Source organism: Saimiri boliviensis, chromosome 3 (genome assembly GCF_048565385.1).
Source record: "Saimiri boliviensis isolate mSaiBol1 chromosome 3, mSaiBol1.pri, whole genome shotgun sequence".
NCBI lineage: Eukaryota > Metazoa > Chordata > Mammalia > Primates > Cebidae > Saimiri > Saimiri boliviensis.
The window spans coordinates 94952005-94966765 of record NC_133451.1 but is presented as its reverse complement, the minus strand read 5'-3'; the positions used below and the strand labels follow the sequence as shown (position 1 = coordinate 94966765).

The window sequence follows — 14761 nt, the reverse complement described above, 5'->3', positions numbered from 1 at the left end:
ATATAAACATTGAAATCATTGGAAAACCTAGTAATAAAAGCAAACCCTATCAAAATTTTATACTTGTAGAATGCATTTAACTCTTTTTAATATATTCCTCTCTATGTAATCCTTTTTGTCACTTTTTTCATTAAAACTTATTTAATACTATATATAGTTCATAGCATTGTGTTGTGGAATGAGCATTAGACTTTGGATTAGTCAAAGCCTTTCCGGAGAGAGATGGCTCACTCAAATAAGGATAAATAATAAATAGAGGAGAGACAATATATAAACTCTGAGCAGGCTACAGGTGAACCACAGGAAATAGTGAGACTTGTAACAGTGGAGCTGTTAACAACCTACGTCCAAAGGGGAAAGGGAAGAAAGAAGCTTCTTTAGAACATGAAAGGAGCTACTTTTGTATAGAAAGCCACTGTAAGTGGAACAGTGATCTTTATTTGGGGGCATAGCCAGCCTAAGTTACCCTTCAAGGAGGGAGCAAAGGGAGTAAATATCCTGATCCCTGCTCCAACTTCCCTCCAGTTTTGTTAGAGCTCATTGTCAGGAACCTGCTGAACACCGAGGGTCTTTGATAAGAGTGCATACAGGTCTTACGGGGAAAGAAAGGCGGAAAGTGGATCTGGAGGGAGAAATGAAGGATATTTTGAATACTCTACCCCTTTTCACTCTATCAGTCTCTAATCTTTTCCTCCATGTGGTTGAAAAATACATGGTTCTAACACAGAGGATGCACAAAATCCCATCAACTACCATATCATTCCTGTGATGTCCTTTCATGAATACTGCAGCCTGACTAAATAAAATATTGGCCCCCAGCAACACTCTTCATATAAAATTCTTGGAGAAGAGGATGCAGTTAAGGAACATTAATTATAGCTGCAGCTTACTTCTGTAGCTGGTCATGAGACCTGACCTGCTCATTATAGGGGTCCCCATCGACAATACCACCTATACCGTCTGACATCACCTTGACTGGATTGGTGGGAAACCAAAACCTTCATTTTTGTAAAATCTGAGTGCTTGGTAGTCTTGTTTTTATTTGGGGATTGTTGCTATTTTCTCTTGACCAGGACTATAGGGAAGGGTACTAAGTACTACAGTACTAAGAGGCATCCCACTGAATTCCCTGAATTCTAAGCAGTGTCCTTGTCTTCATTCTGTAGCAAAAAATCAATTCCCCCTGGTCATTTGGTGTGATTACCCTAGCTAGTTATATTGATTTCCTCATCTACCTGTTGGTCTAGGGGCATAAAGAACTTTAAATTGCCAGGGGTTAGTCTCTACTTCCAATGAATCAGAAAGTGACCATGTTTCCTGGTATAAGCATTACTGCCTCGGACAGTAGGACCATCTAACTCATCAAGTCCAAGGTTTTGGGGACAGGAAGCAAGAATTCTTCTTCTTTTTAAATGGTACTTTAAGTTCTGGGATACATGTGGAGAACATGTAGGTTCGTTACATAGGTATACATGTGCCATGGTGGTTTGCTGCACCCATCAACCCATCACCTACATTAGGTATTTCTCCTAATGCTATCCCTCTCTTTGACCCCCACCCCCGAACAGGCACCAGTGTGTGATGTTCTCCTCCCTGTACACATATGTTCTTATTATTCAATGCCCACTTATGAGTGAGAACATGTGATGTTTGTTTTTCTGTTCTTGTGTTAGTTTGCTGAGAATGATGGTTTCCAGCTTCATCCATATCCCTGCAAAGGACATGAACTCATTCTTTTTTATGGCTATAGTCTTCCATGGTATATATGTGCCACAGTTTCCTTATCCAGTCTATCATTGATGGACATTTGGGTTGGTTCCAAGTCTTTGCTATTGTGAATAGTGCTGCAGTAAGCATATTTGTGCATGTGTCTTTATAGTAGAATGATTTATAATCCTTTGGATATATACCCAGTATAGGATTGCTGGGTCAAATGGTATTTCTAGTTCTAGATCCTTGAGGAATCGCCACACTGTCTTCCACAGTGGTTGAACTAATTTACACTCCCACCAACAGTGTAAAAGTGTTCCTACTTCTCCATATCCTCTCCAGCATTTGTTGTTTCCTGACATTTTAATGATCACCATTCTAACTGGCATGAAGTGGTATCTCATTGTGGTTTTGATTTACATTTCTCTAATGACCAGTGATGATGAGCTTTTTTTTCATGTTGTTGGCCACATAAATGTCTTCTTTTGAAAAGTGCTCATATCCTTTGCCTACTTTTTGATGAGTTTTTCTTTCTTGTAAATTTGTTTAAGTTCCTTGTAGATTCTGGACATAAGGCCTTTGTCGATTGGATAGATTGCAACAATTCTCTCCCCTTTTGTAGATTGCCTGTGCACTCTGATGACCGTTTCTCTTGCTGTGCTGAAGCTCTTTAGTTTAATTAGACTCCATGCTACTTCTCCATTTCCTTTTCCTCACTCTTGCCCCAAACCTCCTCCTTCTGCTCTTCTACTTTCTCCTCCTTCCTTGAAGTTAAACTGTTCTGCAATAAGCCTATTTGTTTTCTCCATTTTAATTTTTATGTACTTTAAAAATTTTTTTTGTCTTTTTCCCCTCCAATTTATGTTGGGATTTAACTTAGTCTCCCTCTATTTTCATAACTTTGGTGCATGATATTCTTTCTCACCCATTCTGATAACACTACACATTGCTTTGACTTTTATTCCTATTAATAGCTAAGGGAAAGGTGTTAAGAACCTTGCTGAAGATCACATGGTAATTCTTCTCAGAGCCAAGCTTGAACTCAGTTCTATATTCTAGACTTAGGGTCTTTTCATTAAGTTGAGCTGCCTTGTCTTGGCTGAGGATAGAAATAGCTTCATATTTAAAGTAAAACTCAGACAAGAAGACAAGCAAGCAAACAACAATAATAGCAAACAAAAATGAAAAAAAGAGAGAGATAGGCATATTCACTAACTTAACTACAGGAACTTGAATTTAGTGTTCTCTCTGCTCAGTCATTTAGTTCTAGGTGAATTAAAAAAGAAGTTTCTGTGAACATTTACCTACTTTGGTTTGTTTCAAAACTATTAAAAATGTATAACTCTTACCCTGCTTAACAGTATCATTTGGGACCTAAGTTCATAGAGCTAATATGAGGCATAATAAAGAGTCAATAATATCTGTACTTAGAGGTAAGAGAATCATTCCTGATATATTAATTTAATTTCTTCTGTAAAATTAAGGGTATTTGTATACCGACTCTGTATGTGATATCAGGTAGTCAAGACTTGGTTTTGTAGTCTTCTTCTGAAATCATCACTATAAGGAAGTTTTAAACATGTAATTAGATAAATTAAGTTAGAAGATGAAAACAATTGCTTTAATTCAAAATAATTTCATTAAGTGCATCTTGGCAGTAAGTTTTACAAAGCCCAGGCCACTTCCTCTGTGGCTTTCACTAAGACCACCTTTGTTTCTCCTTCAGCTATAATTGCTTCCCACTCTGCGGCATTTTTTATACAAGCCAACCCAAACTACCTGTGCTATATTATGATTGTTTATTGTGTTGTGCATTTAAGGTATAGTTATAAAGTAAAAAGACTACATTTTAAGAAAAGATAGAATTATTTCTATGCAGATAAACTTTGTTTCTTAAAATAAAGGAGATTAGATACTTATTCAATGTTGCATCAAATATTGAGAAAAGTTTTCTGAGAGGAAGGGAAGTCTCCTTGTGAACTGCCTTCAGATCCTATTACAAAGGAGAATTCCCCTCCCCAATATGTTTGTAGTAATAAAGCACCTTTACCGAAGGTGCAGACTTTTTTTTTTTTTTGTATCCCTGAGTAAGTTTACAAACCTTTTTGTGCTTTAATTTCCTCAACTATAAAATGATGGTAGTAGCTGTACTTTCCTCATTGAATTGTTCCAAATGAATTAGATATCTGAAGTGCTTAGAACAGTGTCTAGTACATTATAAATGCTATGTGCCTTTGCTGTTTTTATTTCTACTACAACCACATTGATGATGACAATGATGATGACTCCTGTTACTAATAGTTTCCCATTCATTTCATATTAATTAATAAATTTATTTGCTCCAAATGTTTTTGTCTGTGCAACAAAAATCCAAAGGTGCAGATTTGCCACTAATGAAACAGTGAAGAGATGTATTGCAAGATTTAAAGTTGGTTCTGAAAGTGTTGGTCCCCAAAGTGTTTGGAGTAGTGAAATGACATTGGAGTAAATGTCACTTAGATTGTTGCTCTGAAGTAAGCCCCTTTCTGTTGGATATATATTTCATGTTTAGAAAAAATGTATCCCTATGCATTGACTTGTTTCTCCAATGTAAATACACCTCTTGAAGACAGAAGCTGTGTTTTCCATTTCCATGTATTTCCCATAGCATTCAGCAGAATGTTTTACAAATTTCAGATGTTCAGTAAAGGTACTGATTAGCTGCTTAGGTTGAGGTGAGAGGAGAAGAATTAGGAATAAAATGTTCTCCAGTTAATTGCAAACTGCTTTCCTATTTAAAAATGAATTTGCATTTTATCTTTTTCTACAGCTTCTGGAAAATGTTTTAGTCGGCATTTGTCATTTGATTTTGTACAATTTTGTAAATTTTCTGGAAATCTAAGTTTTACAAGGAATCCATCATAGGATTTTCTATATTTTTTATTATTTCAAAATGAAAAGAAGTGTTAGTATAAAGGCTAGCCTGTTTCAGTTACACTTCATGCAGTTTGTTAAGAAAATAAAGTTTGAGCTGGTAGGGACCATATTGATACAGCCTAAACTCTCTACACGGTACCTGGAAAAGAAATTCAGTAAGTTATTGACAAATAAATGAATCATTTAGGATATTCTCTTCACTTCACAGTTGAAAGAACTGTCTGTGATAATTTGCTCACTGTCATATGGTGGCATAGGAGGGATTAGAACAAATGTTCCTGATGTCATCATGCTTTAGTTGTGGATTTCATATTTAAGTTGTAACATGAAAAAGACTTTAAGTTTAGTCTTTGACTAACTTCCTTCATTTTAAATTATGTGTATAAATAAAATTCTTAGGGTAATATCTGCTACATTTTGGAAAGACAGTAGGAAGAAGTTCATACAAATCAAAAAGATTGTCTTAAAGGGAAAGTAAAGGCAAATGTCTGTTAGTGACTTATTTAAGTGTGTCAGTTGATTAATTTCTTTCTCTCTGCCGTACGTTTTCTTTGCTCTATTATGTATTGCTAGGGTTTCCTAGCTACCCTGAAAGACTTTCTATGTGAAACAATTTGTTTTTCCCAAAACATAACCCATCTTCAACTTGTATTTCTGAGACTTTCAAGAAATGTTGGTTATCATTATGATTGATTTTCTGCTAGGATGGAAAAAAAGAGCCAAGTTCATGTACATGTTTGAAGGGGCCGAAACTGTCAGAAATAGGGACGATTGCCTGGATGATAACACTCTGCGATGCCCTCCACAATTTCATCGATGGCCTGGCGATTGGGGCTTCCTGCACCTTGTCTCTCCTTCAGGGACTCAGTACTTCCATAGCAATCCTATGTGAGGAGTTTCCGCATGAGTTAGGTAAGGAGCTCTGCTCATATTGTAAAAGTCTACTTACTTCTTGATTTTAGTGGAATGAGACTATTTAGGTGACATACTCTTCAAATCCTTCTGATGCACTAAAATGAAGAACTTGTTGGACATTGATGATTATCTTTGATCTCATCCAGAAATAGAAAAAAACTATTCACTTGATACTTTCTTCTTATTCTAGGAGACTTTGTGATCCTACTCAATGCAGGGATGAGCACGCGACAAGCCTTGTTATTCAACTTCCTTTCTGCATGTTCCTGCTATGTTGGACTAGCTTTTGGCATTTTGGTGGGCAATAATTTTGCTCCAAATATTATATTTGCACTTGCTGGAGGCATGTTCCTCTATATTTCTCTGGCAGACATGGTAAGAAGCTTAAATTTTTTATTTTGTTTTAATTTAAAATTTGGAAATAAGTATCTGGATTAGGAGTTAACTGAAGGTGGCCTTCTGCTTTCCACAGTGTGGAAGTCCTTTCTGTTGTAATACAGAACATTCCCATTTCAACAGATCGTTCTACTTGAGCAGTTTACACTAATAGTAATTTGGAACTGATCCTCATTGGTTCTTTAAAAATAATCCTATTGTTTGAAGGTGAAATGATTTGTTTTTGCTGAAATAGAGATATTTTCCTCTATCTCTATTCCCTTTGTGGTTGGTAAACCTTGTCTTGTATTACAGCATGTCCCTATAGGACTTTGTCTCCCTCTTTTGTGTCTATGTCACGTTTGGAAGAGGAATAACTTATTAAATAGCATTTTGTTATTTCAAAGTTCTAAACAGTGGTAGCTTTTTGATTAGACTAAACCTGGTACACTAGAATTGGTAAAATTTTGACAATATTTATTTGACAGTATATATTTATATTTATATCTGTTTAGTGTCTGTGTCTTTGTGTCTGTGTGTGTGTGTGTGTGTGTGTGTGTGTGTGTGTAAGAGAGAGAATATCTTGTGCATTTTCAAGTAAATCATGGACGTCTTTCTAGAAAATGATAATATGATAGGGTACGAAAATCAAGGCATCTTTCTTTTGCATTTGGAACTGGATGTACAAAATACATAATTTAATAATTTAATTTTCTTCATTTGCATTCTTACCTCCTAATTATAATTGCCTAGCTCTGCTCATTGTTCTTTGAAGACCCTCATCAGAGCAAGGATTTCATCTCTTAGAATCAAGGCTACATCTATAACTTTTTAGTGCAAAATTAATGTCTTATAGTATCTTATAGTTATTTTACTTTCTAATATAAGAATGGAATCTTATTAGAGTTTTTCAGTTTAAAGAAATAATATTAATAAATAACACTGGCCGGGCGCGGTGGCTCAAGCCTGTAATCCTAGCACTTTGGGAGGCCGAGGCGGGTGGATCACGAGGTCGAGAGATCGAGACCATCCTGGTCAACATGCTGAAATCCCGTCTCTACTAAAAATACAAAAAATTAGCTGGGCATGGTGGCATGTGCCTGTAATCCCAGCTACTCAGGAGGCTGAAGCAGGAGAATTGCCTGAGCCCAGGAGGTGGAGATTGCGGTGAGCCGAGATCGCGCCACTGCACTCCAGCCTGGGTAACAAGAGCGAAACTCCGTCTCAAAAAAAAAAAAAAAAAAAAAAAAAAAAAAAATAAATAAATAATACTGATCCTGGAGTGATCAAAATAGGCGCAGTTTATGGGGCTTTACCGTTCATAAGGCTTTTCCTCTAGAAAGAGGGGATCCTAAAATTAAGCAAAAACAACAACAACAAAAAATCACACAGGTGAATAAATAATTACAAATAATTAAAAAATGCTATGAAATAAGAGACAAAGTTGAATATATGATGAAAGATGGTAATAAAGGAATCGAGAATAAAGTAGGATTGGCTAACATAATTGTTTTAGCGAGATATAAGTTGAAACATGAAGGATTTAGTCCACTGAAAAATTAGAGAAATACAAGTTCAGGTAGAGTTGATGGCAGGTGTGAAGATTTTGCTGGATGAACTTGAGGTCATGAAAGAATGGGTTAGGTGAAGCACAGAGAGCAGGTAATGGAGAAGGAGAAAGAGAACATAAAATGAAGTAAATTCCATCCCACTGATTGATTCAGTTGGAGAAAAATACTACTTCACTACTTTTATTCTTGTTGATGTCTGAAAGAACTAGATATTCCCATTAATCTCTCTGAACTAAAACCTTTGAACATCCAAAGTAAATGATTATACCACCCATCCCAGAATTCTATTATAGGTGCACCTTGGTTTATTGCATGTGGCTTTGTTGGACTTTGTAAATGCTGCATTTTTTGCACATTGAAAGTTTTTGGCAACCCTGCCTCAAGCAAGTCTGTCAGTGCCATTTTTTGAATAGCATATGCTTATTTTCTGTCTCTATATCACATTTTGATAATTTTTGAAATATTTCAAAACTTTTCATTATTATTATATCTCTTATAGTGATTTGTGATCAGTGATTTATGTTTTGGGGCACCATGAACCACATTCATATAAAATGGTGAACTTGATAAATGTTGTGTGTGTTCTGCCTGTCCCCGCAATCAGCCATTCCCCTATCTCCCTCCTTCTCCTTGGGCCTCCCTATTTCCTGAGATGCAACAATGTTGAAATTAGTAAAGTTAATAATCCTACAGTGGCTTCTAAGTGTTCAAGTGAAAGGAAGAGCTGCTATCTATCATATTAAATCAAAGGCCAGAAATGACTAAGCTTATTGAGGAGGGCATGTTGAAAGTCATGATAGGCCAAAAGCTAGACTTTGTGTTCTAAATAGCCCCATTGTGAACGCAAAGTAAGGATTGATGAAGGAAATTAAAAATGCTACACAAATAATAAGAAGCCAAAACAGTCTTATTGCTGACATGAATGAAATTTAAATGGTCTGGATAGAAGATGAAAACAACTACCACATTCCCTTAAGCAATAACCTATTTCAGAGCAAGGAATAACTCTTCAATTCTATGACAGCTTACAGAAGTAAGGAAGCTGTAGAAGAAAAACTGGACATTAGCAGAGGTGTGTTCATTACGTTTAAGGAAAGACTCCATCTCTGTGACATAAAAGTGCCAGGTGAAGCAGCAAGTGCTGATGGGAAGCTGCAGAAAGTTATACAGAAAATCTAACTAAGATCACTGATGAAGGTGGCTACAGTAAACTGACAGATTTTCAATGTAGCTGAAACAGGCTTTTGTTGGAAGATGTCATCCAGGAACTTTCCTTAGCTAGAGAGAAGGTCAACGCCTGGTTGCCAAGTTTCCAAGGACATGCTGACTGTCTTACTCAGGCTAATGCAGCTGTAACATTAAGTTGAGGCCAATGACCATTTACCACTTCAAAAATCCTAGGGCCCTTAAGAATTATGCTCAATCTACTCTGTGCTCTAGAAATGGAACAGTATAGCCTGGATGATAACATTATCTGTTTTCAGCATGGTTTATGAATATTTTAAAACCATTGTTAGGACCTTCTGCTTAGAAAAATAAAAGAAATTCCATTCAGAACATTACTGCTCACTGACAGTGCAAGTCACCGAAGAGATCTTATGGAGATGTACAAGGAGATGAATACTGTTTTTGTGCTTGCTAACACAACATCTATTCTGCAGTCCATGGATCAGTCCACGGAATAGTTTTGACTTACAAGTCATAGTACTTAAGAATAATTTGCAAGTCTATAGTTGCTGTAGATAGTGATTCCTCTGATGAATCTGGGCAAAATAAGTTGAAAACCTTCTAGAAAGGACTCATCATTCTAGATGATATTAAGAACATTCATAATTTATGAGAGGAGTCATCCACATTAACAGAAGTTGTAAAGAAGTTGATTTCAACCCTCATGGATGACTTTGAGGTGTTCAAGACTTCAGTGAAAGAAGTAACTGCAAATGTAGTAGAAATAGCAAGAGAGCTGGAATGAGAAGTGGATCCTGATGATAGGACTGAATTGCTGCAGTCTCATGATTAAACTTGAATGAATGAGGGGCTGCTGCTTTTGCTGGAACAAACTGATTTCTTGAAATAGAATCTGCTCCTGAGACAGAGCAGTCTTCTTTTGAGACAGAATACAAATGCTGTGAACATTGCTGAAATGACAACAAAGGATTTAGAATATCCTATAAACAGAGTTTATAGAGCAGGGACAGACTTCTAAATAAGTTCTACTGTGGGTAAAATGCTGTCAAACAGCATTGCACACTACAGAGAAATCTTGTATGAATGAAACAGTCAATTGATGTTACAAACTTCATTGTTGTCTTATTTTAGAATTTTTCACAGCCACTCCCACCTTCAGCAACCACGACTCTAATCAGTCAGTAGCCATCAAGATGGAGTCAAGACTCCACCAGCAAAAAGATTACAATTCACTGAAAGCTGATTGGTAGCATTTTTTAGCAATAAAGTATTTTTAAAAAATCATGGTATGTACGTTGCCTTATTAGATATTATGCTATTGCACACTTAATAGATTGACTATAATGCAAATATATCTATTATATTCACTGGAAAACCTGAGAATTCATGTAACTTGCTTTATTGAGATGTTTGCTTTATCACACTGGTCTGGAACCAAACCCATACTATCTCTGAAGTATGCCTCTAAGTGACTGTTTTGTGGTTTGCCACAAGATGGCAACAGTTATCTAACAATGTATCTGTCTTCCAGTTTCCAGAGATGAATGATATGCTGAGAGAAAAGGTAACTGGAAGAAAAACCGATTTCACCTTCTTCATGATTCAGAATGCTGGAATGTTAACTGGATTCACAGCCATTCTGCTCATTACCTTATATGCAGGAGAAATCGAATTGGAGTAATAGAAAATGGAAGATGGTGTTGTTAATAAAGGCATTTAATAGGTAAAAACATCTCCAAAAGGACTTTGAAGCTGATCCTAGTTAGTTAAAAAGATAATTTTGCTTTCAACTGTAGGTCAAGAAAACTAATTATTGGCTTCAGTCTGTGAAATATTCCATTATTCGTTGTTAAAAATGCTTCAAAAGTTTTTCAGTGTCAGTTTGAGATGCCTGGTATATAGGAGTCTTTGGGAAATACCTATTTTTCAGTATTTCATGCATATTGGATATCACCGTGAAACAAGAGACATACATTTCATAATCATGTAGACACTCAGACTCAGGGGAAAATACAAGGTATGTCCTGAAAGCCTTTAAATCTGTATGGTAGGATCAAAGATTCAAGTGGTTTCAGAGTGGTTTTATTTCAATTAATTTGTTCTAGTGCTTTCAAGAGCAAGTACATCAAAATGTAGAAGGTAAAATGTATGCAACACTAATATAAATGAATCCAAGTCTTTAAGGAGCCAAAGAAAAAAATATTTCTCATATTTTTTTGTTCTGTTTTGTATTTCAATTAGGAATTTATAGGATTATTTTGAAAACCGTTCTAAAATCATAGGAGTTAGGAAATTAATAAAGTTTTGCTAGCCCTGCTAAGTTCAGGCTTAGAAGCTTATTGCTAAGTGTAAACCTCACCAGATTCCATGAAAAGCTGGATAGCTTTCTTTTCTGACTTATGTTGTGGTTGCACCCCTCACAAATGGCAGAACAGTATGTAAAGCTGGTAACACCTCGGTTTCAGTGCACCATGTGTGTGCTTTGTGAAGGTGAAGAATATGTTGGTTTAGAGAAAGAAATTGGATGCAATTTTATGCAATTTGCTTTTAAAGACAAACATAATTATTTAGCAGAGAATATTTTAATAAATGAAAAACAACAGCTGGACTGCTATACATCAAGGACTGATTAACTGGAAAACATATGCTCCTTATGTGTGATCGAGAGCCGATCAGAAAAGACTTCTTTTGTGTTCACCCTACACTTTTCCATATGGTATACCTTGGAAAAAAATTAGCATACCATCGTTATTTTTTTACCTTTTATAAAAGAGCCTGTTTACTCATTTAGAAGATAGAGAAAATTAGTCTAAAATTGAACTTCTTAGATTCACACTCCCAAGTCACTTAAGGGAAGATGATTTGATGGTGAGGAAAATGATGGACAAAGCCCAACAATGATCTCAGGAATTACATTTTCCAACAGACCAAAAAATGTTTTCATGTTGCAGCAATGCAGATTTGGTGAATATTTAATATATATTTTGGTATGTATTTCACTTTATGACTGACAATTATAAAATTATTTGACTGAATAGTAAACACCTTTTGAAACCATCTATTGTGTCATTTGTTATTTAATATGTGTCCTGATGAGTTACTGCCGTGTATCTGGTATTATGGGGGAGAGATATAAATAGGAAATCAGTGATGTGCTCAAACTATAAATCTAACCCCACCATGGTTTATTTCTATAGCAGTTGCTTAACATGGCCAACTTGAGAGTCCCTTATTTTAATAGTCCCTGAATGGTATTATGATGATCTCTAATTGCTTAGTGGGCCCTTACCTAGTAGACTGTTTCTAATTTATTTACACATCCAAAAGGGTTTCTTTCTTTACTTTTTTTTTTTTTTTTTGAGACAGTCTCACTCTGTCGCCAGGCTGAAGTGCAGTGGTGTGATCTCAACTCACTGCAACCTCCGCCTCCCAGGTTCAAGCAATTCTCCTCCCTCAGCCTCCCAAGTAGCTGACATTACAGGCATGTGCCACTACATCCAGCTAATTTTTGTATTTTTAGTAGAGACGGGGTTTCACCATGTTGGCCAGAATGGTCTCGATCTCCTGATCTCATGATCCGCCCTCCTCAGCCTCCCAAAGTGCTGGGATTACAGGCATGAGCCTCCACACCTGGCCCGAAAGAGTTTCTTTAATGAGGGGCTTAAATTTTTAAGAAGTGAACTAGTCAAGAAAAGCCAAAACACACCACAAGTTTACCAGACAGTTATCACAGGCTTTTAAACAGCTAATTACTGATGGGCTGTGCCAGGGGAATATTAACTGCCAGTCTGTTCTCCTTGCTCTGGTTGGCATCATCATCCTTTAGGTCTCACTTTGGTTTTCATCAGGGGGCTACTTTCATTTCCAGACTTCTGTGTTCATTTCAGGTCCATTACAGAAAAAGAGGGCCTTAAGCCTATAATAAATAGATTCTCCAACACTGATGTTACTACAGTTTCTTTCTCACTGATACTTTGCCTTCCATATAACTGTGGGTTGCAACGTCTGTGTTGAATTTCTTTTCCTTAGCTTCCTTTCTGTGCCAGGTATGCACAAGGCATTCTCTCATGGCCATTTCTCTTCCATATTGGGAATTTCCAAATTCTGGATGGTCCCAGAATCAGTGAGTTTACTAGTAAGATTTCAGGCAAGCTAAGGTAGCTGGATAAACAAAAGACTCCAAATACCCGTTTCATTAATTCCAAGACATGCATTTCACCAAACGGTATGCTGCAATCACCTACAGCCGGGCAGCATTGTGGAGGTCGTTATACTCGCCTGAAAATGAAAATCATCTGTTGAAATCTGGTAAGGCTAAGAAAATGCCAGTAGCACTGTGTTTAGGATTTGATGGTGTATGATAACAGGGACTTATCTATGTTAGGTTTACCTTCCTTCTTATAAAACAAGTGTGGAAGGAGCAGTGCAGAGCTGGCATGGCAGTTCCATGGTTACTGGGAACCCAGACTCCTTCGATCTGTCGGCTCTGCCGTCTTTAGCTTGTGACTCCCACCTTCAAGAATTCTTCATGCTTTAAGATGGCTGCTAGAGATTCAGCCTTAAGGTCCAAATTTTACACAGCCAGAAGGAGGAATGGGTAGAAAGGCATAAAGTTCACACCCAGCTCTTCGTCCCTCTTTAAGGAGCCTTTTCAGAAGTAATAGCCAGCCATCTCCACGTGTATTCAATGACCAGAATTAGTCACATGGCCAATCTGCAGGAGAAGATGAGGAACATTGCTTTTAGCTGGATACATGACCGGCAAGAAAATCAGAATTCTCTTGCTGAAAAGAAGCTCAGAATGGATATCGGCTATCTGAGGTACACAAAAGTTTTTATGAGTTTAATTCAGAAGCTTATTACTCCTGATGGTTCTTATGCAGCCAGTTTAGGGAACTGCTTTTTGTAGAGATTCTCATGACTTGTTTCAGATCAACTCTTGGCACTTTAACTGTTTTAATTATACTGGCCCATCCGAGCAGTCTTACCTTATAACTAGTATTATTCTTTACATGCTTGTACTACTTGTCTTTATAGTTTTTCTGTCTTAGCCTCTTGCGAGTACTATTTATTTACCGTGAAGAAATCCTATGTTTTTCACAGGATGATCTAAATTCTAAGGAAATGGAAACAAAACTCTTTTTCTGTGATCTTTCTATTTAAAGCTCTTCTGATTACTGGAGCCATATCCAGAACTATGAAAGTACTATTAGCACATACTGGCAAAAATAAATGTAAAAAACCACTTATTGCCCCCTGCCCCCATATGGGTTATTATAGGTAGTCAGTACAAGAAAAGTTAGATCTGAAAAGTTTGTTATCTGATTTTTTTAGATAATTAAATGGGCTACTGGTGATATCAAATCTCAACTTTATTTACTTTGGATATATACAGTAAGAATACCAAAGAACAATTTGTATGGGTAGGGCTTGCTTGTTTAGAGTTTATACAATGGTTTAATTCCTACTACAGTGACTGTGCATGTTAGCCCCACAACAGTATAGACCAACTGGTAGTAAAACCCCAGTGAGGCAACATGTAGGTAATTTATTGCCATGCTTATGGTCACCAAAGGGATGTTTGCTTAGGGGTCATAGGAAAGAAAAATAAAGATGAAGAGTTATGAGTGCAGGGGGAAATTTCCTTGGAAGAATTCAAATGGGAAATTCTTCCCTCTTTCAATAAGCTGAGGAAGTTTATAAAACTTGTTTCAGTCTGTATTTTGTGGCAGGCTCCATTAGCAGACCTCACAGATACTGTGGATGGTGTCTGACTTCGGGAAAACGGAAGGACTCGGAGGGCTGGCAGGTGCCTTTGCAGGTGAAGCGAGGATGAGAATTGCTGCTACCTCAGCCTGACCTTCAATCCTACAGTTTCTTGGGACAAAGGGTAGATGAATATTTCCTTGGTCTAGTGTGAGCCGAGTGGTGTGTAAGATCTGGTTCAGAACAATTTAAAATCTTGTGTAAGAGGGGTACCATTCTGAAAATAGAAGGTCAGTACTGAGTGGACTTCTGGAAAACCAAGGATTAAGTCATGTGGGGCAATTGGAGAACTAGAATATGTTACTTGGCAGGAACCCCCC

The 14761-nt window shown here is 36.9% G+C and overlaps 1 protein-coding gene across 1 annotated transcript in view; it reads left to right on the top strand.

Annotated features, from left to right (window-relative positions):
• Positions 1 to 11732, top strand: part of SLC39A8 (solute carrier family 39 member 8) — a 78195-nt gene extending 66463 nt beyond the window's left edge. Inside the window, exons 6-8 of the mRNA XM_039468375.2 lie at positions 5331 to 5538; positions 5732 to 5916; positions 10207 to 11732. Coding sequence (XP_039324309.1) covers positions 5331 to 5538; positions 5732 to 5916; positions 10207 to 10356 — 543 coding nt within the window. The 3' untranslated portion in view covers positions 10357 to 11732. The remainder of the gene's footprint in view (positions 1 to 5330; positions 5539 to 5731; positions 5917 to 10206) is intronic.
• Positions 11733 to 14761: the final 3029 nt, after the last annotated feature.